Consider the following 25,807-nt stretch of genomic DNA (forward strand, 5'->3'; position numbering starts at 1 on the left):
GGGGGGAAGCAGCTCCATGAGAATAATTCTCTTAGCACATCAACGCCAGACCCTGCAACATGGACAATTCACATGCCACAAAACAGAGATGGTTTGATTCAAGACGGTGCATTAAGAGACAAAAATTTACATGATCCAGTAATAAATGGCAGGAGAGGTTTACATCATCCAGCTTCTTCAAAATTCTAAGGAATGGACCCAAGTGACTTGTATTAGTGTTGTTCTTTGCTGCATTCTTTCATTGCAGCTTCATGTATAGAATTAAGTGAAACTTTATTCTCTAACTGGACTCCATACCTTTGAGAGGTGCCCAATGACTCACTTGCCCAGCTCCCCCCAATCCTAGGGAAGGGGCTTCCCTATGTGCAGAACATAGCACTGGGCTTCAAGAATCCTTTCAATCAATACATTATATAGGAATATCCTTATTTTATGAACTATTTGTTATAGCTAAAATTTAAATGCAGCAAAAGTTGTTTTTCACTCTAAAACAGAATTCCGTATCATTCTAGAGCTGGGTTTTCAATTTTCTTTCCAAAGAGTATTTTTGTATTACTAAATCAATCTCCAGTGAAACGTTTAAAAAGGCAAAGCACCTTCCATGGTTGAAATTCTAAGGCCTTTTTAGTTTAGGAATAATGGACTGAATTAGTAAACACACAAGAATAATAACAATACTGTAATAATTTTTATTATTCATACCCTGCCCATCAGAATGGGTTGCCTCAGCCACTCTGGGCGGCTTCCAACAAATATAAAAGCAAAATAAAACATCGAACATTAAAAACTTCCCTATACAGGGCTGCCTTCAGATGTCTTTTAAAAGTTGCATAGTTGGAAGGGCGTCCACAGGGTGGGTGCCACTACTGAGTAGGTCCTCTGCCTAGTTCCCAATAACTTCACTTCTCGCAGTTATGTAACATTTAATTAAGGGAACTTGAATAATGTAGCTTATATGGCAAGTTTCTGCTGCATTCTGTGATGTTTAGAATTTATGAAAACATCCAAATTGGTTTAAGGTGATGCACATTATATTTGTTAGTTATTAAAGAAATTTAAATTTTGCAGCTACTGCACACATCTGTTCAATATACAAAAAGTGTTTTTCAGCACACAGAATTTCACATCTTGACCATTTTTTATTATCCTACTCTTACATGGTCTTCCGCTAGGTAGTGACTAGGACCGCACCTGTCCAACATCAACGTTCCCAAATAATTCATCAGGCACCACCTCTTAAAATTTATTTAGATTTATAACTGCAAATTGAGTGTTTTACCATATTGAATATATCATTTTTTACAGGGAACTTTACTGTTTCAGGAGTCATTTACAGGTGAAACTTGGAAAATTAGAATATCGTTGAAAAGTGCATTTATTTCAGTAACACAACTTAAAAGGTGAAACCAATATATGAGATAGATGCATGACATGCAAAGCAAGATATGTCAAGCCTTTATTTGTTGTAAATGTAATTATTTGTCCTTCGGCAGGTCAATTATAAATGGAATGTAATTAATGAAATGTAATAGCGATGTTTATTTTTGTATTATTGTAACTATTTGTTTTATTACTGTGGAACTTTCAATAGAAAGCATTTGTAAAACTTTTTTTTTAAAAAAATGCATTACTGAAATAAATGCACTTTTCAACGATATTCTAATTTTCCGAGTTTCACCTGTACACAGTAATAAAGGCACACCTTATTTGTGAAGGTAGCACAGATTCATGTTTAAATTTGTACAAAATAAAGTTACCAAGTCAAGCTGTACAGTTACCTTTTCGAAACTTGAGAAAACATCCATTATTAAACCTGATTTGTACATTAAACTGGGCATTCTTATAGAACAAAAGGAATGTTACAACAAAGCAGTCTTCATGTAATTTAAAATGCAAAGGCTTTGGTTGAAAAGTGTCTGTAAATGCACCCAAATTTCTTCAAGCTGGGGTGACAGTCTGGACAATTCTGCCAGCAGATCTGGTTCTGAAGATAGGATTTTCAAGTGCAACTGAAATGGAAACATGAAATTAATTACATAAATACATGAATCAAATTTTAAGGAACACACTTCTTAAATTTCTTGATTAGTGTGTTAAACCACCACATCACCTTTTTATTAGTTAATAAAAGTTGGTAAATATCCTCTTTAACATGATGCCAATGTTTCACAAACTGATCAAACTAAGTAACTCATATTAGTAACTCCCCTCAGATGAGCACTGTAAGGCCAAGAAGTGCTGTCACACAGCAATAATGAAAGTTTCAGTAGGGGGGGGGGGAATGCTATTGCAAAAAGGAACGGATACTGTCCATAGAATCACAGAATAGAATCATAGAATCATAGAGTTGGAAGAGACCACAAGGGCCATCCAGTCCAACCCCCTGCCAAGCAGGAAACACCAGCAAAGCATTCTTGACATATGCCTGTCAAGCATCTGCTTAAAGACCTCCAAAGAAGGAGACTCCACCCCACTCCTTGGTAGCAAATTCCACTGCCGAACAGCTCTTACTGTCAGGAAGTTCTTCCTAATGTTTAGGTGGAATCTTCTTTCTTGAAGTTTGAATCCATTGTTCCGTGTCCGCTTCTCTGGAGCAGCAGAAAACAAATCTTTCTCCCTCCTCCATATGACATCCTTTCATATATTTGAACAATATATGTTCAAATCATTCGTCATTCTTTATTCTTCCCCAAGTGCTCCCCCCCCCGATGCGCATTCAAATTGGGGACTTCTGCGCTAAGCAAACTGTGCTGCAAAGAATGTCACTAGCAATTGTATCAAATGATGCATTTACCTTCAGAAACAACGCAAGGTACGCCTGAGCCAGTTCAAAGTCGCATTTCGCAGTCAGCATGGCCTCAATCATTCTTAGGAAGCTTTGCATCGCCATAACAGAGCCACCGCCATCGGGGGACAAGCCTCTCAGTTCTGCCTCCGTATTAGATGGTCCCATGTCCTTCAGAATACGGAGCGGAGATTTATCTGTCAAAACAGGAAGAGTATGGCTGCAAGTACTAGAAAGTGTTACATAAATGGTATATACGTGTATCAGTGTTTTAAATAGTTATCCTATACGCTGCAGCATTCAGCTGGACCCCAAAACAATGGAATTGTCTTTGAACCCTTTTTTTGTGGGAAAAAGAAGATTCCTATTTCCCAAAGTCATGCCATTCTAAACCTTGCCTCTTCGGTAGCAGGAGGCTCCAGCTGTGCATATGGGGCTCCTCCACTTATGTGGCACAAGTCTTGTGTGTTGAAGCAATGATTCTTCAACATCACCTTCGTTGGACTGGTCATGTTGTGTGGATGCCTGATGATCGTCTTCCAAAGCAACTACAGTGGTACCTCTACTTACGAATTTAATGCGTTCCGAACGCACATTCGTAAGTTGAATCCCATAGGAATGCATTGGGAGAAAAAAATTCGTAAGTCGAAGCATCCCTATCTAAAAATTCATTAGAAAAAAATCCTATCTAAACCGCATCCAAGATGGCAGATGGAGCTCCGTTCGTAAGTAGAAACATTCATAAGTAGAGTTATTCGCAAGTAGAGGTACCACTGTACTCTATTCTGAACTTAAAAATGGAAAGCGTAATGCTGGTGGTCAACAAAAGAAGTTTAAAGACTGTCTCAAGGCAAATTGTAAAAAATGTAGTATAAACACCAACAATTGGGAAACACTTGCCTGTGAGCACTCCAGTTGGAGAACAGCCTTAATCAAAGGTGTCATGGGCTTTGAAGACACTCGAACTCAGGACGCAAGGGAGAAATGTGCTAAGAGGAAGGCACGCTGGGCAAATCCACACCGTGATCAACTCCCACCCGGAAAACAATGTCCCCACTGTGGAAGGATGTGTGGATCCAGAACTGGCCTCCACAGTCAGTTACGGACCCATTGTTAAAACTGTGTTTATGGAAGACAATCTAACTCGGCTACGAGTGATCGCCAAAGAAGGAGGAGAAGTAATGATCTGCTACAGAATGCCATGGGTCCTTTCCCTGAGCAAAGGCAAACACTTGTGTGCCAAGGAATTCCCCAAGCAAGTTATATGCCTGGGTAGGCTTGACAAAATAAATAAATCTCCAAGATTTGAGCACCTTCTCAGATGAAGAAATTTCCAATGAGCACTTACTCATATCCCAATAAAGTATCATCAATCTTTAAGTTTGAGTTCCGCCTCCTACAAGCCTCATTGAAAGTGGTTCTGAGGAAAGTTTTAACTTCCACTGAATGAGTAGTAATTGTTCCTGTGTTTCAACTTCACAGGGCGTAAAAGAAAGCTTAACAGAAACTCTAGTTCACAATCTTTAGTTAAAGTCTTGTTTTGGGGTCAGCCAAATTATAAAAGATTACTGCTGCACACACGGGGTCTAGCGGTAACACTGATAGAAAGATAACAACTTACAAATCAAAAGTCTACATATTTATAGAAGTGGGCTAAGGAAAGAAAGGTAAATTTAGACAGGCTTTTCTAATTGGTGGGTATTACCAGCATATTGCAAGGTGAAATAGTAGACTGGGATGGCGGAAGCAGGGATACCAGTAAGGTCAGAACCAGTTGGGTTCCAGAAATCCATTCTGATCGTGCAGATAAAAAAATGTATCTGATACAATTCTACAGGATGGGGTATGAGTGTGTGAAAACAGTCCAGATCCAATGATCCCAAGATGGTGGAGATAGCCCAGGCATTTTCTCTTGGTCGCAAGTGGTCGAAAGCCAAGTGCAAAATGCGCCTGGGACCAAGCTGATTTCAAACACTGGTCAGAACAGTAGAAGTTAGTCGAGTAGTTCCAAATTATCACTGGCCAAAGAATCTTGGTTTGCAAACTGCCCTAAATAAAAAGGTTTTATGAATTTATTATGAATTTATTCTCTGCCATGTCATAGGAACCTAGGTCTTCCTTCCTATCTGGCTTTCTTGATTAACCCTTTAAAACCAGAACTGTTACACATTACAGTTCCCTGCTATTGTTTGCCTGCATTTTTTTAAAAAAAGGTCTTCAGCTAACCTTTCGTCAGGGCAGAAGTTCTGACATAAACAATGTCAGATCTATACAATGGAATTCTGAAATGTCCTAAAGGAATTTTCTAAAGGACTGAATGCGTCAAACAGTTGAATTATTGTGAAATTGGCTCTGGGGTATGGTAGGTGTGTACTGCTTTGAAAGAAGGACTTCTGTAACTAGTTCGACTGTTACCACAATTAACAGGTCAACTCTTTCCCAAGGCATGCCAGGAACTGATGATTTAATAAGGATCAAAAGCATAGTAGCAGCAGCACCACAACTTAATGGGAGTAACGGGGATTAAGAGGACCCGAGACATTTAACCTTTTCCTAATCTGTAATACCGAGTTCAACATATTGGGAGAATTTGCAAAGCTGATGTCCCCTTAGGGGGATGCTCTTTTAAAGAAGCTAAAGTGTTCTGCACACACTGTGCAGTACTGAAATTGTACCTCCCAACAAGCCAAAATAAGGTATCCTTTCTCCCAATATCTATTTTGAAGGCATGTTATTCCAGCCTTAATATATGGAGAAAAGGGAAATAAAGTACATCTTCTCCCTCCACATTGTCAAGATGCAAATTTATTCTTTTTATATCATAACTTACAGTCACTGTTTATCAGAGCTTCTTCAAGCTTCAGGTAGAACTCAGATTTTTGTGCCAGTACTCCAAGATTTACTACTTTTGACTGAAATATAAAAAAGGTTGTCAATTGAGTTTCATGAAAGACAACTTTTACGGACAAATATATGTAGATGAAATTCCAAACGTAGCATCCTTACAAGAGTTAAAATTGGGGAGGGGGATTTGGAATGTTGGATTAATTTAGTTCTGTACCATTAAATTACAATGCCATATTGAAGAATGGCGTAATTAGGAGGAATCTCACCCAATAAGATGAATATCCTTACATGGGCACTTCTCCTTTCAAGACATTAATGTGTACACACACGCACATGAGAAAACATGCATCACATAAAAACAATGGAAGAAAGGGCACCTGGAGAAATCAAAAGAAGGATTTCTACGATGACTCTTCAGAAAGCTAAATATAGATGAGGACTAGAGGTTCATCTATGCAATACTTAACAATGTATTCAGGATTAAACTTCAGTGATAAAGCTTAGGACAGAACAGAAAGTTCTTTCTATATATGATGAAGCTGCCCAATATTTCAGTACCAGTTTCAGGTATTAGATTGCAGATCTGCACCATCACTTTAATACCCAGTAATTGTGCAGCTGAGGTGCCCAAACTCTGTGCTTTTATCAAAGATGTTGGAAGTGGGAATAGAGAATTGAAAGGGGGGGGGGGGGAATGCTATAAAATACAGTAGGACCAAGATCAGTTACTGCAATTCACCAGTGATTTACGGTAGCACCCATTACATAAGAAATTACTTCCAAGAGGCAGTCATAAATCCAGAGAGGCAGAGACAGACAGAAAGAGATGTACTACAGTAAATGAAGATGTTTTGTATCGCCAGCTTTCTCTTTACCTGTTGCCCACCATTTTCATGTTCAATAGAAGCATATTGCGGTACGAGGCCAGGAATTGTGGGGATGAAGAACGGTGCAGATTTTGGCACTTTTGGTGGCTCTTTGGGTTTGTTCTTTTGCTGTGGATGGGAGATTTTATATCATCAGACAATTTCCATATTCACACTGTAACCCTAAGAACACCAAACGTATTAACGTTCCATCTGTGAAAGCATTAGAATCTCAGCCGGTGTGTTAAATCTAGGTTGACTATGTGTAAAATAGTTTTGATATTTGTATACCCTAAAAACAACCTAGATGTTATCCCAAACTATGAAGGCATTTTTTCAAGTCTTTGTTGCATTTAACATAACACAACCATGTAGTCATACTTGGGTTTGCAACCGCAATTAGTTCTGGGAAGCCGGTTGCTCCCCGAATTCGTCGTAAACATGGATGCGCAGATCACTTCTGTGCATCCACGTATCGTGGAACCCGGATGTAAACACTTCCGGGTCCGCGGCGGTCACAAACCGATCAGTCGCAAACGGAGGAGATCACAAACCGAGGTATGACTGTAATAAGTAAAATGAGATCAACAGGTCCTGGTCGGAAACCTTTTAATAAATAGCATGGGCATGCTACCTTTATAATATCAAGATTGAGGAGGTTCTTCCATCTAGATTTTGGCAACATAGAAAGGGTCACTAATGCTTCTCCCAGCTGTTCTGGAGAATCATATTCTATCATCTCATCGCTTATTTCTTCCTCTTCTGTGACACCTACATCTTTAAAAATGGTAACAGACGGGGGGGGGGGGAGAGTTTAGCAACGTTGGGAAATATTCCAATGACAGTAGATCCTGAATGACATGCAGATAAACACAGCTGGTTAATTACACAAGTGCATGCGGATGATATAACAACGTTAAACCTGTGAAGAAAATAAAACAGAAACAATTCAGATACAGTTGAACATAACAAGATGAACACAGCCAGAAACAATGGCCAAGGAGGCACATTCCTGCAGCATGGATGGAAAGCCATGCTTGAAATTCCTCACAATGGATGATGTCCCCTTGGCTAAGGGTTTCATACCTGCACTATGTATCTGGTTGTCTAACTTTTCTCCTACTCCCAATCAGCCAAAGTTGGCCTTGCAGAGGTCAAGGAGATAAGGATCTGGTCTTCTTGTCAGAAAAGGCAGGGAACTAGGCAGAGGGCCTTCTCGGTGGTGGCGCCTGCCCTGTGGAACGCCCTCCCAACAGATGTCAAAGAGGAAAACAACTACCAGACTTTTAGAAGACATCTGAAGGCAGCCCAGTTCAGGGAGGCTTTTAATGTTTAATAGATTATTGTGTTTTATTTTTCTGTTGGAAGCCGCCCAGAGTGGCTGGGGAAGCCCAGCCAGATGGGCGGGGTATAAATAATGTTGTTGTTGTTGTTGTTGTTGTTATTATCATCATCATCATTAAGAGGCATAGTTATTCAGTTTTACAAGAACTAGAATGCATATGTGGGGGCTGGCAGAGGGTATTGCATCTGATTTAGCTGCTAAATCTTAGCTGTGGTAGCTCCCTCAGTGCACTGAACGACACAGAATCGGCAACAATGAAGACATCGTTTTCATGCCTCTTTTGAAAGGTATTACTCACAGAACATACAGCTGCCAATATGCTTCAGGAAATGAATCGAGAGTAGTGCCTACACTTGAATCTGCAGGGTAGATATGAAACTGGATTGCTTCCAGTTTCATTACATATTTTGTTTATGTCATTTTCTCACCATTACACAAAGTCTGCTTTCAGGGGAAATCATCCAAGTTACGGGAACGCACTGCCAGACATTTGCATGGACTCCAGACATCAGTGTTTCACCAAGCAGCAGCCTATTGCATGGGAATGCCTCTCGCAGAATGTAGTTTCTGTTGTGTTTTGTACCAAATAAATATCTAATTTTGGCTCATTTTGTCTGTATGTTAGAAATATACTTAAAAGCAGGGCCTGGGTCGCTGCAAATCTGAAGTGCTGAGCTGACAGATCCTCTAACTAGTGGAAGGGAAGCCCCTTAAGTTTGCACTCTTAGCATGCTCTTGGATCTGCAGCTGGGCCTGGAAAAGCAGCCTGTGACGGGTTCAAAAATACCCTCTGCTAACATCAGCAGCTGAGGACTGTGGTGTTTTTGTTTTAATTTTTTACATCTGATCTGAAAGCTTACACACATAACTGCTTAATACTGGATTACTAGAGATGCACTCTCAGAGGAGGCTGGCCTTTGTGGCTGTGAGCTGGTACAGCTGGCTAGCTCAGTTGGCTAGAGTATGTGTGCTAACAATGCAAGGTTGCAACTTCGATCCCTGGGTGGGACAGCTGTGTATTCCTGCATTGCGGGGGTTGGACTAGAGGACCCTCAGGATCCCATCCAACTCTATGGTTCTCTGATTCTATGTTCCGCTTATGAGCTTCCCATAAGCATCTGGCTGGCCACTTTGGGAATCCGGGTGCTCAACCAGATAAGCCTTTGGTATGATTCAACAGGGCTGCCTGTCATAGTGTTGATGTCAGCTCTCCATCATCTTCCTAACACAATCCCATGCATGGTTTTAATCTAACAGCTGGAACCTTCATGGTTCAGACGATGCCTTTGCTATCATAATTGCCCAGAGTAAATGAGAGCACTGCCTTGACTGCATCTCTGCCAAGTCCCAAGACGAAGGATTAATGCAGTCTGGTTCTTGGTTGCTGCCCCACAATTACCACATTCCCTTTCCCTAGAGGGTTGCCTATATAGCCTAACATAAATATATACTGTATACACTGTTGTTTCTCTATGTTGATTTTCAGGTTTGTAGCCCTGCCCTATACTCTGTGAAGTGCCAACTGATGGTTATACATGAATATTATATTCGGGCTGGCCTTTTGACGGTCCAGGCTGAGAAGATGTGGACCAATCAGTTTTATATAGCACGTTTTACTTGGCTATTTTCAACTCGTTTTATGTTTTGAAATATCATCTGACCCATCCTAGTTGATGGAGAAAGATAAGACATAATGAACTTCACAAGACAATACTTCACAAGTTATTGTGACTTTTTAAAATATTGGATCAGATTGTTGCTGTTAATGTTTGATATGTTTTATCATGTTTTTATAATTGGAAACAGCCCGGAGTGGCTAGAGCAACCCAGCCAGGTGGGCAGGGTATATATATATATATTTTTAAAAAACATATCTTTTATCATGATGCTACTCACTATCTGGAGTGAAAGCTCTCTAGATAAAGAGTGAGATTTACCAAACAAATCCCGTCAGGGGAAGCCTTCCCCATGCACTCTGTGAAATTGGCTCTATGCGGGTTGGAAGCCCCCCCCCCAAGAACAGAACACACAGGGAGGGCTTGATATACTGACATGCTTGCAAACAGAACGTTAAACAGAGCGTGACACCCATGACTTCAAATATATGGTCATTAGTAAGGACAACTGGTTACACACTCTAGGGCAGGGGCGAGGAGCCTGTGGCTCTCCAGATGTTGCTGGATGCCAACTCCCATCAGCCTCTGCAGTCCTGGCCACTGGGCAAGACTGGTGGGAGTTGTAGTCCAGCAGCATCTAGGAAGCCATAAGTTCCTCATCTCTGCTCTACGATTTTCAAGTTGAACAATATGTCCGAACACAAGGGAGTGTAGAATCTTTCACAAATTCAACTTTGCACTGGCCTAGGAGTAGTATGCAAGCCGTTACTTTGTGATTACACAAACAAGAGATTCAGAAAAAGCACACTAATGGCCAAAAAGATCTCAACAACTCCCTCCTCTAGTACCTTGAGCTGGACATGTTCCAGGAAGCGTTACTACGGAAGGCTCATAATCCGGTGGGAGCGGACGCAGAGAGACAAGCGAATAGAGCGAACGGTTAGACCTGTAAAATCCAAGATCGAAGAAATTGTTATTTTGGCTTGGGGGTGGGGGCAGAGGAGAAAGAAAGGACGCCACGTTCTTTGTGGATCTATTTGCTATAACTATGAGCGATTAATGTAAGCTATAGGACTAAGTTGTTAAAGAGTGAGAGATGATAAACCAGAAAGAGAACATTTTAAAGTTAAATGGAATCCTCATACTGATATTTATGTAGTATATAATGCAAATGCTGATTAATACCGTATAACAGCATTTTCTCTGTTGTAAAATATTAATGTATGTATACTGTATTTATTATGTATTTAGCTATTTGGTATGATTACCATTTTCAATTTCATGTAGTTTAAATTAAAGTGGTCAGAAGTCGTTTTTGACGTAGGATAAAAGATTAGTTAAAAAGTGGAGGAGGGAAAAATCTTACTTGATGTAAAGCAAGTTCAACTGACATAAACAGAACTCTCACCCAAGCAAATGTGCATAGAATTTCATTATATTAGGAAAACAGTCCCAGTACACGTAACTGATTGGGGGGGGGGGAGTTACAGAGGAATTTTCCAAAGGACAGAACTTGCACCTTTTACTAAAGTGCCATGCCAACAATAGAAATGGGCAGTCTGATGTCTTACAGTTCTGCTCTAAAAATGGACATGCTCAGAAGACCACCGGAAGACTTACCACAGGTAAATTCCAAGATCATCTACATGGGAAGAAGCTAAGAAGTCTCCCGTAGGAGACATAGTAATGCTTACTGCTGCTGAATCTAGTAGGAAACAGTCGACAAGGCTGCAAAGAGAAAAACAATTCATCACATAACAGATAATATATAGTTCAGTTAGCAGTTATTAAGTGCATTAAATGCATGAAACCAGTACCAGTCATTATTTATTTAGTCTTCCTATTCTGCTTTTCAGACAAATGTATAGTCTTTCCAAAGACGTTCACTTCAACGCTTTAAAAAGGAGACAGGACAATTTCTTGTGTTCAGGATTACAAACAGAAAAAAAAGAAGCCATATTAAGGAGCAGGAGTGTGGGGAAAAGGGAGAGATGGGAAATCCATTTGAAAATGTCATAATAAAGGGGCATTTAAATCCAGCTAGGCCAGGCTTGATTTCATGCTGGTGATCTCGCTTGCACAGAGGTGAGGCAACTTAGTGCTCTGGATGATAGAAGGTGCTAGAACATTATTCCCTTCAGTTCTCCAGGCAGTTGGAGCAGAGCGTGCAGAATATTAGATTTAAGAAACATGGACATCTACAAAAAACATGCACATATGGTCTTTTCTATGTACGACTGGGTTGACTATCCTACATCATGGTATAGATAGATAGATAGATAGATAGATAGATAGATAGATATAGATATAGATAGATATAGATAGATATAGATAGATAGATATAGATATAGATATATAATGGTAAAATGCAAAACCCTGAAAAACACTGTAAAAATGATTTATAACTTCAAAAAAAGGTTATCCAGTATTTCTCTTTTCTTTCGCTTTTATACAATGCTTTAGTTTAGCTACAAGCATCCCCGTGGTTTGCCTATCTTTTTACTCATTGTGGGGATAGTTTGGAATGTCTGGTTTTTAGCATACAGAAATCAATCTGTAATGATTGTGACGAAGGCTAATTCCTTATGTTCCCAATAGACTAAACTGGCCATGTAATGTGATGACAAAATATTGGGTGGGTGGCATTCAACGCAGGAGACTTTATCTCCTCTTCCCTGCAGCTCCCCAGGTGAAATCAGCTCTGTAAGGTAAAAGGTAAAGGACCCCTGGGTGGTTAAGTCCAGTCAAAGGCGACTATGGGGATGTGGCGCTTATTTCGCTTTCAGGCCGAGGGAGCCGGCGTTTGTCCACAGACAGCTTTCCGGGTCATGTGGCCAGAATGACTAAACTGCTTCTGGCGCAATGGAACACTGTGACAGAAACCAGAGCGCACAGAAACACTGTTTACCTTCCCACCACGGTAGTACCTATTTATCTACTTGCACTGGCATGCTTTCAAACTGCTAGGTTGGCAGGAGCTGGGACAGAGCAATGGGAGCTCACCCCGTTGCGGGGATTTGAACTGCCAACCTTCCAACTGGCAAGCCCAAGAGGCTCAGTGGTTTAGACCATAGCACCACGCAGGACGCTCTGGAGCAGTTTTGGGGGACACAGAGAAGAATAGAGTTCTGGCAATGGAGCATTGGATACATTGGGTCTAGTGGAGCCTCATAATTTAACTTTATCAGATGTGCATTGCCCATTATGAGTAGGATGAACACAGGATTGCATGACTGGCAGCTACAGCTGTATTCCAGACAATTTGGAACCAAAGCTAGCCCTTTACCCTTTGTCGCTAAGCCAGCTGCCTCAAAGGAAGAAAACAAAGAATGGACTGTTGTAAGACCATATGAAAGCTAATCATAATAAAACAGTTTAAAGTGTGTCCAGTTGGTGGGCACGCACGCCCAATCTGCCAACTCAAGAAGTGTGCCACTGTGGTCAAGAATCAAATCTGCAACTGCTCATCAGTCCTATTCTTCCTGCAAATTGGCTGAAGTTCCGTTTCAACTTTAAAACACCTATCCTTTTTCATTCCTGCCCTAGTTAGCAGCAGAGCATCAAATACAAGGGCGAAGGGAGAACCAACTTAGACTGGACTCTTCAGGGAGACACAAACAATAAATCTGAATGAAAGCAACATTGGAAGTCCAAGTACAGGTAAATTAAAAAACTGCAGTGTGTGTGTGTGGTTGTGCACTCTGGGATATTATTGGTTTCTTAATTTATGGAATGCCTTTTACATATGTCTCAAGGCAATGTACAGTGCAGGCATAAGAAACCTTAAATGTTAGTCCAATTATGTCGTGCGAGTTAACGTAATTGGTTTAGTATTGCAGTACATTCCTATTAAAATTGAAGTGCTATCAAACTAAATCAAGAGTTGCGCCATCAGACTGTATAGTTCCAATGTATACAGAAGGGAATGGAAAAACAAGTAGATTATGTACTAATCTGCATACGGGCAACTCCTCTGACGTATGAGAACCATTTTCTCATTTCCATTTGACGTACATACTGCTATCTGGAAAATGTTATGATAACAAGAAACTCTGAGACTTTTTTGGGTAGGGGCAATGCTGCAACATTTAAAAGTCAGTACATTCTAAGGTGAATGAGGAAAAAAACACAAGTTCAAACAAGGCAGCCTGTCGTAATATGTAATGTCTCAGATGGCTAATTATTTCAAAGAAATCTGACAAGTCTAGGTTATGCTTATAGGCAAGACATCAAAAAGACAACAACACAGGAAATCTGAAAAGGAAATGGGATTTAATACACCCGACAAGAGGAAATTGAAGGAATATGAGACATGAGAAATTACAAAATCTTGGGGCACCTAAACTGGGATTGCCAAGTAGACAAGAGAAACCATTTAAACGCAAGTGCTTCATTAGGCTGAAGTCTGTCCTGTTCCAGTAAAAAGGATGGAGATGCATTTCAGGTTGCAAACAGAAGAACTACAAAAGCTAGTTAAAGACTACAAAAGTCATCTAACCCATAAAAAAAATCACTTTCAATTAAAGAAAGGGATTTTAAAAATGAAACAAGTATTAGACAGCATGATTAAGTTCTGCTGAAATGCAGGGGCTGCCCATTCTAACTTTAGTTAGAACCTTTACCATCTATATATATATAAATGTAAACTGGTCATGTGGGTTACTGTCCACTTTTTCCGAAACCACTTCACCGATTGCATTCACATTTGAACACAACGTCCAAAGTGAATGTCCAAAGGCTCTTATAAGGTTTTCAAAGACAGATACCACACCTCCGCCAGGTGAAACCCCAAAAACTCCATTCCAGAACGCACCACTCAGCCGAAAGTGCATGCTGGGAAAAGAACCAGGTTGCAAACCAGCGCCCTCTACACTGGTACTACACCTATAGAACCGTCCCTCTCAACAGCACCTCAGCTGCCGTTTACATACTAGGCCGAAGCCTTTACAGACTAGGCTGAATGGAGGTACTGACTCACCTGGGTGGGGGTTGGGGGGAGGAGGGGGCGGGATAGGTCAGGACATGGTGGGGCCACTCACAGGGATGACCCGGGGGTGGGGGGAAGAGGGGGCGTGATACGTCATGGGACGGGATGGGTTGGGGGGAATCACAGGGAAAACCCGGGGTGGTGGCAGTCACAGGGATTAGCCATGGCAACGCGTGGCAGGGCCAGCTAGTTTTCTATTAAAAATAAAAAATTAATGACAGAGCTCACTCGTGTACCTTTGGCAGGGCAGATTCAATCCTCAGGCATAAAGGCAATAAAACACAAATAAATGAAGATATTTGCAAGTAGACCAGCTCGTTTCTGTTCTTGCTTATTATGTATTTTATGTTCTCATTTTCTATTTTTATGTTGTGAACCACCCAGTGATCTTTGGATGAAGGCTGCTATACAAATTTAATACATAATGAGAATAATATAGAAAGGTGTGTTTTAAAACTGATTGTGCTCTTTTGTCAGTACACACATGTAACATATCAAAGTAGCAGTTTCTCTGCAATCTCTAAATTTACTTACCACCCAGATGGCAGATCCCAGGTTCTAATAGTGCAGTCCATAGCTGCCGTTATTAGCCAGCGGCCATCAGAACTGAAAGCCTACAAAAAAAATTATGATTTGTCTTTTGAGTAACAGCTGCATAGATTCCCCTGACAATGTTACTAGGATATTTGGATGAATGGGTCAAGCGTAAGGAGCTAATACGGAATTTATCACTTGTTGCTAGTATGCTTGTTGTGTTGCAATAATGGAATAATAAAGCCACCAGCAACAGTGAAAGAAAGCCTGGCAAAAAAGCGAGGTTGGCTGAAATATGGTAAATAAGAGAGAAAACTTGAATATAAATGGAATCCCTTAATTGAATTCATGAAGAATAGATATAATATGATATTGATTACAACCTTTTATCTGTGCAGTGTATTAATGTTATAATTTTTGGATTTATCATATTGGTATTTATAAATGCATGACAGACAGACAGACAGACAGACAGACAGACAGACAGACACACACACACGGTATTACAGGAACAGGTATTTACTTGATATATCCTTGCAATCATTGTATTTAATGTTTAATAAATTATAATGAATATTTTAAAAAAGAATTAGGATGATACTTGCTAGACAAGCAACAACAAAGCATTTCAAAGTTGAGCTGTTGAAACACTGGATATATTCGAAGCTGAAGAATACTTAGGAAAATGTTTAAGTTAGCACATAGCAACTGTATCCATTAACATCATTTATTATAATTTATATTCCTGTTCTTCTTTTAGAAAGCTCAGTGTCCTCCCTGGGACTCCCAGTGATCTTCCATTCAGGTCCACATGCCCTTAGCTTCGCTCTTGCTAAAGGATGAGGTGACCCCAAATCAACTGACCCACATACAAGAATATGCATTTGTTTTTACACAAACCCCCAAGATCTAACATGATGATTAGAGAAAAGCAGCATAGTACCCTGTTGATACTGAGGACTACAACTTCCATTCTTCCTAGCCATTGGCTATGTTGGCTGGGGATGATGGGGATTATAGTATACAAAACCCGGAGGTCACTACGTTGCCTGCCCAATGTAGATGCACTCTGGCGGTACATCACCTCTACACAATTTACAGTTAATAGATACAAACTTACCAGGTCATTTATCTGGCCTTGGTGCCCTGAAAACTTCCTCACAATTTTTCGTGTTTCTATATCCAGGACACTAATGGTGAAGTCATCTGTAACAATTCCCAGAATGCAACTGGTAAAATCAAGAAGAGCATAAAGTAGAATATCAAACACATGTTAAAGAAGAGGCAAAATAAAAATAAAAAATTAACCATGCTTCTTTCTTGTTGATATTGTTGGAACACAAACTTTAGGGGAAACCCCCCAATAGATGTTTAGGGCAGGCATAGGCAACCTCAGCCCTCCAGATGTTTTGGGACTACAACTCCCATGATCCCTAGCTAACAGGACCAGTGGTCAGTGGATGATGGAAATTGTAGTCCCAAAACAGCTGGAGGACCGAGGTTGCCTTTGCTTGGTTTAGGGTAAGGTTACCCTAAAAGTTTTCACAGGGGAAAGGACAGGCAAAAGCTGGATCTAAGCAGGGCATAATGAGGAAAACGGACAGGTGAATGTAGTGGGTTGGGTGTGTAAAGGGTAAGAACCTAATTACAACAATTTATTATTTTCATCAGATAAGATTATTCCAGTTTTGCTTTTCACAAAGCAGCATACAGAGAAAGAAAAACAATGGAACATCAGGCAAAATACTAAGCACTGAATGCATACATACAATCCAAGATGAGACCCTTTCTCTTAAGGAAAGGCCACAGTAAAGATTTTAAGGCAGGAGTGGCTCCAGATCCAGCCTGCCAAGCCAATGCCAGTTGTCTGCCAGCCCCTGGCAGACTCGGGCACCTCTTCACTTTGCAAATGTGCTTCCTCCTCTTCCTCTGGCAACACTGTTAGGTCCTACAGGCTGGGGGGGGGGGGAGGAGCACACTCTCCTGCTCATGACCGGCAAGATCTAATAGTAGTGCCATGCATGCCAGAGGGAAAAGAGCCACCTCTGTAAGATAAGCTGCATCACAGCAGAGGGAAATAGTTCTATTCATCACCTGTGTGCATGTGTGTGTGCATGGATGTCTGGTCTGCAGGTCTGGGTTTTTGTGCGCTGTATTTGCATGCATGCATATGCTTGTGTGAATGACTAACCTTCAATGCAGCCCTTGGACCAGAAAAGGTTAGCCACCCTCTTTCTAAAGCCTTCTTGAATGTTAAAACTGAAGAGGCCAAGTGAATTTTAATTGGAAGGGAGGTCTGCAGCTGCAGGGCCACCCTCAAGAAGACCCTGTCTAAATGAAGAAACTAGGAAGGAGGCACGTATTTCAGAAACTAGGAGGGGTAAAACTCCTTTAGTACAACTGTGTTCTGCAAATATGAATTATGAAAATATCACTGCTGAAGTAAGGGAAGTTGTTAAAAACAATGCATCTTGCAATAATCCCACCTGTCCCTGTGAAGCAACATTTTGCTTGGAGATGAAGGGAGGTTAATAGAGTGAACAAATTTTGCGCTCTTGAATTTCCAGAACTTGATCAATCCTTCACTTCCTGCTGTGGTTGTCAGCTGGTTTAATCCATCCACGGCTACCCCTCTTATGGAGCCTTCATGAGCTTTAATCACGAAGAAAAAGAGTCAATTAATATTCCACCAGCTTAATTTGGCCTCTTCCAACTATTTATTATTATAAAGTTTTATACAGATCCTTAGCACAGCTCACAATCTAACCACAATATAACATCCTTCAGGAATAGATAGGTACCATACCACGCTTACTGGTAATCAAATTCACTTTCTGCCATATGTTTCCTGTAGTGCAGTACAGTGGTACCTCTGGTTATGAACTTAATTCGTTCCAGAGGTCCGTTCTTAACCTGAAACCGTTCATAACCTGAGGTACCACTTTAGCTAATGAAGCCTCCTGTTGCCGCTGCACCACCGGCGCGCGATTTCTGTTCTCATCTTGAGGTAAAGTTCTTAACCCGAGGTACTACGTCCGGGTTAGGGGAGTCTGTAACCCAAAGTGTTTGTAAGCCAAGGTGTTTGTAACCCGAGGTACCACTGTACATTGTGTCCACCATGGAACTGAGATCCTGAGTAAAGCTTCCTTCCTCACTCTGCATGGCTAAACCATGCCACCAAATGCACTAGGGACACACTATCTTATGAAACCGGAATCCCAAACTTGTTAATGCAGAGGTGACTTAACAACTCACTGTGCCTGCAGAAGGCAAGCATGTGTATCGGAAGCATCTGCCTACTCCAGCATGAAGTAACAATAAGCACATTTGGTACTGCTGGCTTATTGCCATCATAATCTACAGGCAATTTAGGGTGATGACGTTTTCATTTTTTCCCCCTCAAAAATTATTTCCTGTAGCACAAATGGATGAACTTTTGCCTATTAATGACTAAAATGAGGTATATTCCATTGAAATATTTAAAAAAGGTTACGCACAAACCGTTTTTAATTTTTTTTGTATGCCGTTTTACCATTTCATAAAATTGTATTAACAATTCTATATACATTTCATATCAAATGTGGACACACCACCACATTCCACAATGGGGAGTGTCCTTAGCAACATAGGGTATACAAATGTCACACCTGCGCAAGGTAAAAGCCCCCTTTTGGAACCTCAAAACTCAGCCAGCAGACCCTGCCAGGCATGCTGGGAAAAGAACCTACAGGAGAGGTAGCAAAACATCGTCCTCTAGCGGCGTCTATACTGTTACTGCAGCTAAAAAAAAGCTTCCTTGTGTGTTTGATGACCCTATATAATGTTGTATATATGTGACTCTAAAGCTTGGGTTCAATTTTATATCTGCTTACAGTGACTTCAAAAATGGTCAAAAAACTGATAAATTTTTTGAAATCATTTTTTGTGTGAGGTTTTTTTTAAATCAAATCTCTTTGAAAGTAAGATTTTATCTAATCTTTAATGAAAGCTCATCAAATTATGATACAGGGAAATGAGGTTGTAAAAAAGTCATCACCCTAACAGGCATGCAATGATCCATCTAGTTGTTGTCTGACCACAGTGTGGTTATTTAACCTGTGGGCCTCCAAATTTTGCTAGACTACAACTTTCTCCATCCCTGACCAGTGGGCCATACCAGTTGGGGCTGATGAGAGTTGGAGTTCAATGGTATCTGGAAGGCGACAGGTTACCCACCCCTGAGCTATACCCAAAGGCCAGTGTTGCAAAAGCTTTTTGGTGCTGTGCTGGTCAAGAACCGTAATAAATCAATCAATCAATCTTGGTGAACTAAGCTCCTGCCTCTTCTCTGCAGCACATCAAATCCAAAGGCTCAGTTTAATCTGCTGGCAACATTCATACATTTGAAAATGCAGCCGGAAATTTGTCACACAGTATGTGCCGAAGAGGGTTCATTGGCCTATGCTCACCCCCTGCAATACAAAATAAAAGACTGTGCTTGCAATTGGGGATGGTCTCTTATACCCCTGTATGCATATGCTTTTCTCATGTACACGCATATTCCTAATCACATGGCAACTACTACCACACATGATGTTCAGCATAGGTGCGTGCAAACACAAACCAGCACATCCCATTCTATGTATAGCAGTAATAGCCATGTTGTTACAGGAAAGCATTCTGAGGATGTATTTCCGATCCAGAGTCTCAACAACAGCGAAACTGTTGTTAGAGGGTAAACTCTGATGCTGCTGTCTGCTCATGGAACAGCTTTTCATTCAGCTGAGGCACCCACTAATTTAAGATATGGGGAGGGAAATTTCACTGACACCCTGCCTCTCACTTGTGGGATCTTCCAAAGTGTTATAAAGGGTCCCCATGCCTTCTAGAGCAGACTTTTGGTGGCCAGAGAGTGCTGCAGAAAAGAGTAGGAATCAACAAAAATCTCTGCCTGGAAACCCCCCCCCCCCCGCCGCCGCCGCCTTTTTTTTTACATTAGAAGGTGCCTTGGCTGGATCAAAAGACATTCTGCGACAGAAAAGGCAGCATTGGATTTCAACCAGAATGTTTTCTAAGTGCCCCATTTTCACCTTTTTCTTTGCCATAACGCCATCTATGAATGCCAGACTGCATGTTGTATACATCCACATGGCCCGTTGAAAGTCCAATTACAGCGAAGTTTCCACAGGAACTGATATCTACTGCCTTTTGGGGAGAGAGAGAAAGAAACTTAAGGGGTTTTTTTTAATAGAGGGAAATATTTGAAATCTTACTTCCAATATTTGTGATTAACAATGTCAACTTCTTAACTGTTTAAACAGACACTATTCAATACAAACTGATTCTACTTTCAAAAATTACTGAGCTGTTCAGATAAAGAATAATTCTTGCTATTATTGTGATTTAGCATACAGTGGAACCTCGGTTTCTGAATTTAATCCATTCCGGAAGACTGTTTTGGCTTCCGAAAAGTTCAAAAGGCAAGGATCAACGGGCTGGCTGCAAAGTCAATGGGAAAAAAATGAAAAACGCTTCCAAAAAATATGTCCGGCTTCCGAAAATCATTTGAAAACTGGAGTAGTTACTTCTGGGTTTTCGGCGTTTGGGAGCTGAAACGTTCTAAAACCAAGGTGTTCGGGAACCAAGGTTTGACTTTACTTATTTGCCACTTTACCCTAAAGTGTGTCAGAGCAATTTACAATGCAATAGCACACGTTACCAGAAGTGGTAACTTCGAGGCAGGGGAATACTGACCGCCACTGCCCTCCCAAGCACTTGCCTTTTACTGCTGCCAGTCTCCTCTGGAGTTAGCATATGAGCAGCAGTTGTATGTCACTTAGCCCGGTGAGAAGTCCCTTCCCCTCTGAGCTGTAGTTAAGCCAGGCTCCCTGGTGTGCACGAAGACCAGAACGAAAACCTTTCTTGTCAGTTAACACTTGCTTTCTTCGTATTTATGTACGTAAACCTAGCCTGCTTTTTTCCTTGTAATACTGAATTTAACAATCAAACAACAACAAATTGTTGATTTTTTTGTCATTTTCTAATTTACTGACATGCTCTCTTGTATTTTGTATGCTTGCATTTTGAGACATTTTGGATGTTTCCTGTAAGCCGCTTTGCGGAAAAGTGGCATTTAAGTACACTCAATCAACCAACCAACCAACCACAGACATACCTAACTGCCCTCCAACTAAGCCCTAAAGTCCTAGGTAAACAAGAATGGTCCCGTTCAGTGGTGGCTCTCTGTTTGTGCATCTGGTTTATTGTATTTTAAATACATTATTGCTTTTAACAACAGAACAACATCAACCTTATCTTGGTTATGTCATTCTGAATTATGAGCGGGTTTTTCAGTACACTTAAAAACAACAACAGAACTATATCCTTCAATCAGTTTTTTTAAAAAAACCTTACTGTTGCAGATACACCAGGAGGTTTATTTTTGCTGAAGTCTTGTGGCGTCAGTTTATGAATTCCCATTGACCCTTTCTGATAATTCCAGGTAGTACAGGTTACATAACCTTGATGGCAAGCAATGATCCCATCCCAGTCACTTTGACGGGCCACCTCTGTAACACAATCAAAATACGTTAAAGGCAAAACTCTTAATCGGGAAGCAGTTATCCCATGGAAAAATAGCTTTGCACACATTTTATAACAGTTGTTTAGCAGTTTATTACATGGTTACAGTAAAAGGGTTCCGTGTCCGCCATTATCCCAACTGTAAAGAGTCCATCCAGCACAAGGAAGTCCGTCAAACGATGGAAGTTGCTCCCCAGGAGGCAACCAACTATGAGATGGCTTTAAAGGAGGACTGTACAAATTAATGGTGGAGAGGCCTGTCAATGGCTACTAGCCATGAAGACTATGCTGTATCCCCCGCAGCTGGAGGGAGCAATGCTTCTGAATACCAATTACTGGAAACCACGTGGGGGGGGGGAGTGCGTGAGTGTTCACGTTCTGCTCTCCAGTTTCCCACGGGCATCTGCTTGGCCCCTGTAAGAGCAGCATGCTGGACCAAACGGGCCACTGGCCTGATCCAGCAGGCTCTCCTTATGTTCTTATGTGAAACTACCCACTTAATGTTTAACAGAATGACTATTGTAAGAACAACCTATCGTACTATTCTGAGGCTTGTTGCGCCGAGTGTAGAGGAAAAAACAACTTAAGAGCAGCGCTGTGGAATCAGACTAGTAGTCTATGCAGTCCAGTGTCCTGCTTCCAACATCTAATTTTGCAGCACACTGCCACTAAGTCTAGAAGTTCCATTTCGTTGTCATATCCAAAAGCCCTTGATAGTTCCGCCCTCCGTGAATTGGTCCATGCTACTTTTAATGAGAGGTCAGCCAGTGCCCATCACAACACAACGTGGCAGCAAACGCCATAAATTAAATATATAAATAGACTGATAGGAATTGCACTGTAGATTTCTGTACATATCCATTATTAGAGGAGCCTTTCATTTTCACTCTCTTCTCTATAATCACCTCCAACATGGGATTTGAACTTTTCAACACAACTGCGCAAAGTGTTTTCACTGAGCCATCCACCAATTACTTTTCTGGATAGTCACAGCCACTTTGGTTCCCATCAGTGTGCATAGTTTCCCCCAATGCACATCATTCTATATTTACTTGGAATCTCATCAGTCACGTAGGATGCTATTCAATGGGGGCAGGGGAAGAAAAAAGAAGACGACGATGTCGTATTACCTCATTCATTCAAGACAAGACAAGAATTACGCACCTGTAGCAAATGTTGTAATAGGTGGAAGAGCCAATGTATCATACCGGAGTCCTTTCTTTTTTGATTTCTTTTTATTTATGGAACCTTCAAGAGATGAGAAACATGACACAAATGTACGCCAGGCACTGACAGTTCGAACATATTATGTCTTAGGGAAGGCTTAGTTTCCTAACTCTGCCAGGCCACCACCCCATACTATGTCAAATGCAAATTACACTGAAATTAGGATCAGGTGTTAAGTTTCAAAAACGCAAACAAAAACATTTTATCATAAGAAATTTCACTCATTTCAATAGAACTTTCTTTAAAGAATATTATTTCCTCTGGTTCAGGATTGTTTAAAGGTAAAGGTAAAGGGACCCCTGACCATTAGGTCCAGTCAAGGATGACTCTGGAGTTGTGGCGCTCGTCTCGCTTTACTGGCCGAAGGAGCCGGCGTACAGCTTCTGGGTCATGTAACCAGCATGACTAAGCTGCTTCTGACAAACCAGAGCAGCGCACGGAAACACCGTTTACCTTCCTGTTGGGGTGGTACCTATTTATCTACTTGCACTTTGACGTGCTTTCGAACTGCTAGGTTGGCAGGAGCAGGGACCGAGCAACGGGAGCTCACCCCATCGCGGGGATTCAAACCACCGACCTTCTGATCGGCAAGCCCTAGGCTCTGTGGTTTAGACCCACAGCGCCACCCGCGTCCCCAGTCATTAAACAACAGGAGTCTGAGCGCATACAAAGAACAGCTAGAAACCATAAGTAATCTGGGTGTACCAAGCGGCTACACAATATTTTAACACTCGTACAGGTTCAATACACCAAAATACCTTCACAGACATTTGATTATGCATTGCGTAGTCCCACTCACCGCGTCCTAAGCTTTTGTTGAATCGCTCATGCACTGTGGAAAATGACTGCAAGGTACTATCTTGTCCTACAGCAGAACAGTAAAAAAAATGTAGGTATACCTATGCATCAGTTCGTTTTAGGCAACTTTTAAATGTAAACCCTTATAGAAATTGTTGGAGAAAAACTTGCTTTTGCATCCAACATCTCATCAGTGACTTGCCTCCCCCCTCCTCTCTGCTCTGGAGGATCTTCTAACCCTTCTGGGTATAATTTTTGGGGAGGAGATGGGCTGCAGAGGAGAGGGAGGAATTCATTCCGCCAGCAGTGTGTTCTGTTGGTTTATAACCAATCAACAAAGCTTGCAGGGTTAAACTACATTGGGCCCACTACTTACACAATGGTTCAGTTCCGGGGGTCTGAACACAGAGGCAAAATCGCACGGTCAGGAACCCCCCAACCTCCGCCCCGCCCCCCCGCAAGGCGGAGACCTGCTTCCTAGGGTCTGGGAAGGTCATGGGAGGGTCCTGAGTGCAAGTAGGGTCCCTTCCTCACACCTCCTTCCCAGAGGCTGGTAAGGAAGGTGCGACCATGCTTACTGGGCTTTGGGGAGGTGGTTCAAGGGCTCTGGGATACTGGTAAGAGAGGAAGATATAGCTGGGTGTGCTGGTGGGGAAATAAATAAATGAAAGATCAGAGAATGGTGGGTTTCCATGGCTCTCATTTATTTATTTATTCCCGCCTGCGCAATGTTGTAGTCACATTAAGTAATGTGTGCACAAGTTGCAAGCTTATTTTACAAGAAAACCAAGTCTTCAATTTGAAATTGAAACGCCTAGTATTTTTGTGAACTTAAGTAGCAGCAATTGAAAAAGGTAAAGCTATGTTCAAGATCCAACCTGCATACTGGACCAAAACCAAACAAGTCAGAGATATAAGTGGCTGACCTATGACTAATCCTTAATCATGAGAAACTGAACACCACGTGACTTGATCCAAAACAGTGTTACTCATTTCAACAGAACAGGAAGCTGAGAGAATTCCTACCGGCACTGAGTATTTGCTGCCCATTTTGCCCATGATATCTGATTTTTGTTGGAGGTGCACTGTGGCCCATTCGGAATCTCAGCAACCTACCGCTTCCTCCAGGGCCATCAAAGATCCATACCTATTCAACAAGTAAACAAACGCAAGAAAACAACGTGTTAAAGGAAAGCAAGACTTGAAAATAAGCTTGAAGCAAAATAAATGCACAGTAATAAACCAATAAACTAGTAATATTCAGAAGCTCTGTATGTGGCCACACTCATGTTTCATTCAAGGACATACTAAACCTTCTCCATTATTTTTGCAAAAATTTCCACTTTGGGAAAAAAAGACACTTCATGCTTCAGAATACCTGATTTTAGCAAAGAAGTATTTCCTTTTTCATAATCATTTTTTATTGTTTTTTCTATACATACATCGGCAAGAATCGGAAAGAAACATTTCAATACAAAAAAGATTGAATAAAAAGTATACAAATTCCAAGATGTGTCTTGTCATTTTTTAAATAAACTAAGAATTGTTACAATTTATCAACTTCGTTTTATAACTTGTTTATTTCAGTTCCCTTTCCCTTTCAGTAATTATTTTTGTTCTGCTCCTCTTGTGGTCGACTCCCACCTCTCTCTCTTTCAGACTTGTTCTTCCATTTATTCAGTTTTGCGCTCTCTAAAGTTATACCCGTCACAGATTGTCTTACAAATTAAACATGGGTTTTTGACTTAGGTTACTTTAAACTGTTGTATTTTGTAATGTTGACCTACAGGCGTTTCATATCTTACCATGCTCCTTCAAATACTCTATAAATTTATTCCATTCCTTTTGAAACTTTTGCTCCTTTTGGTCCCTTAGGAAGTATTTCCTAATGCAAGTACTTGGATCCTAATCTTTGTGTTTTTTATAAGAACAGGGAACAATGCACACTACCGTAAGTGATTTTTAAATTTTTATCCAAGAGCACAAATGTGCCTTTTCTTGTCAAAAGAAAACTTGTAAAAAGACTGTTCTAGATTGGGGACAGGAAGGGAAGGAGGAAGTGATTTAAGGGTACATGATTGCTCATTCAAATCCTCAACCAGACTAGTGAGAGTTATAGCTTTCCATTGAAAGTTAGCAGAACTGTGCAGATTGCCTGCTGTTTCTCAACAAATGAAACCTAATTATGCAACAACAAACATAAGAGGGCATCTTACGGACACACCATAAAATAAACTTGAT

The 25,807-nt window shown here is 41.0% G+C and overlaps 1 protein-coding gene across 1 annotated transcript in view; it reads right to left on the reverse strand.

The window, feature by feature from the left end:
- Positions 1–366: 366 nt before the first annotated feature.
- WDR36 (WD repeat domain 36) overlaps positions 367–25,807 on the reverse strand; it is a 34,572-nt gene continuing 9,131 nt past the window's right edge. The window contains exons 9-23 of the mRNA XM_035100018.2: positions 24,593–24,713; positions 23,568–23,633; positions 22,706–22,789; positions 21,374–21,528; positions 20,050–20,164; positions 17,467–17,632; positions 16,101–16,209; positions 14,981–15,060; positions 11,080–11,187; positions 10,308–10,405; positions 7,133–7,275; positions 6,508–6,627; positions 5,616–5,697; positions 2,795–2,982; positions 367–2,009 (exon numbers count right to left, since the gene is read on the reverse strand). Coding sequence (XP_034955909.2) covers positions 1,860–2,009; positions 2,795–2,982; positions 5,616–5,697; positions 6,508–6,627; positions 7,133–7,275; positions 10,308–10,405; positions 11,080–11,187; positions 14,981–15,060; positions 16,101–16,209; positions 17,467–17,632; positions 20,050–20,164; positions 21,374–21,528; positions 22,706–22,789; positions 23,568–23,633; positions 24,593–24,713 — 1,785 coding nt within the window. The 3' untranslated portion in view covers positions 367–1,859. The remainder of the gene's footprint in view (positions 2,010–2,794; positions 2,983–5,615; positions 5,698–6,507; positions 6,628–7,132; positions 7,276–10,307; positions 10,406–11,079; positions 11,188–14,980; positions 15,061–16,100; positions 16,210–17,466; positions 17,633–20,049; positions 20,165–21,373; positions 21,529–22,705; positions 22,790–23,567; positions 23,634–24,592; positions 24,714–25,807) is intronic.

The sequence above is a fragment of the Zootoca vivipara genome, chromosome 11, assembly GCF_963506605.1.
Source record: "Zootoca vivipara chromosome 11, rZooViv1.1, whole genome shotgun sequence".
Classification (NCBI taxonomy): Eukaryota; Metazoa; Chordata; class Lepidosauria; order Squamata; family Lacertidae; genus Zootoca; species Zootoca vivipara.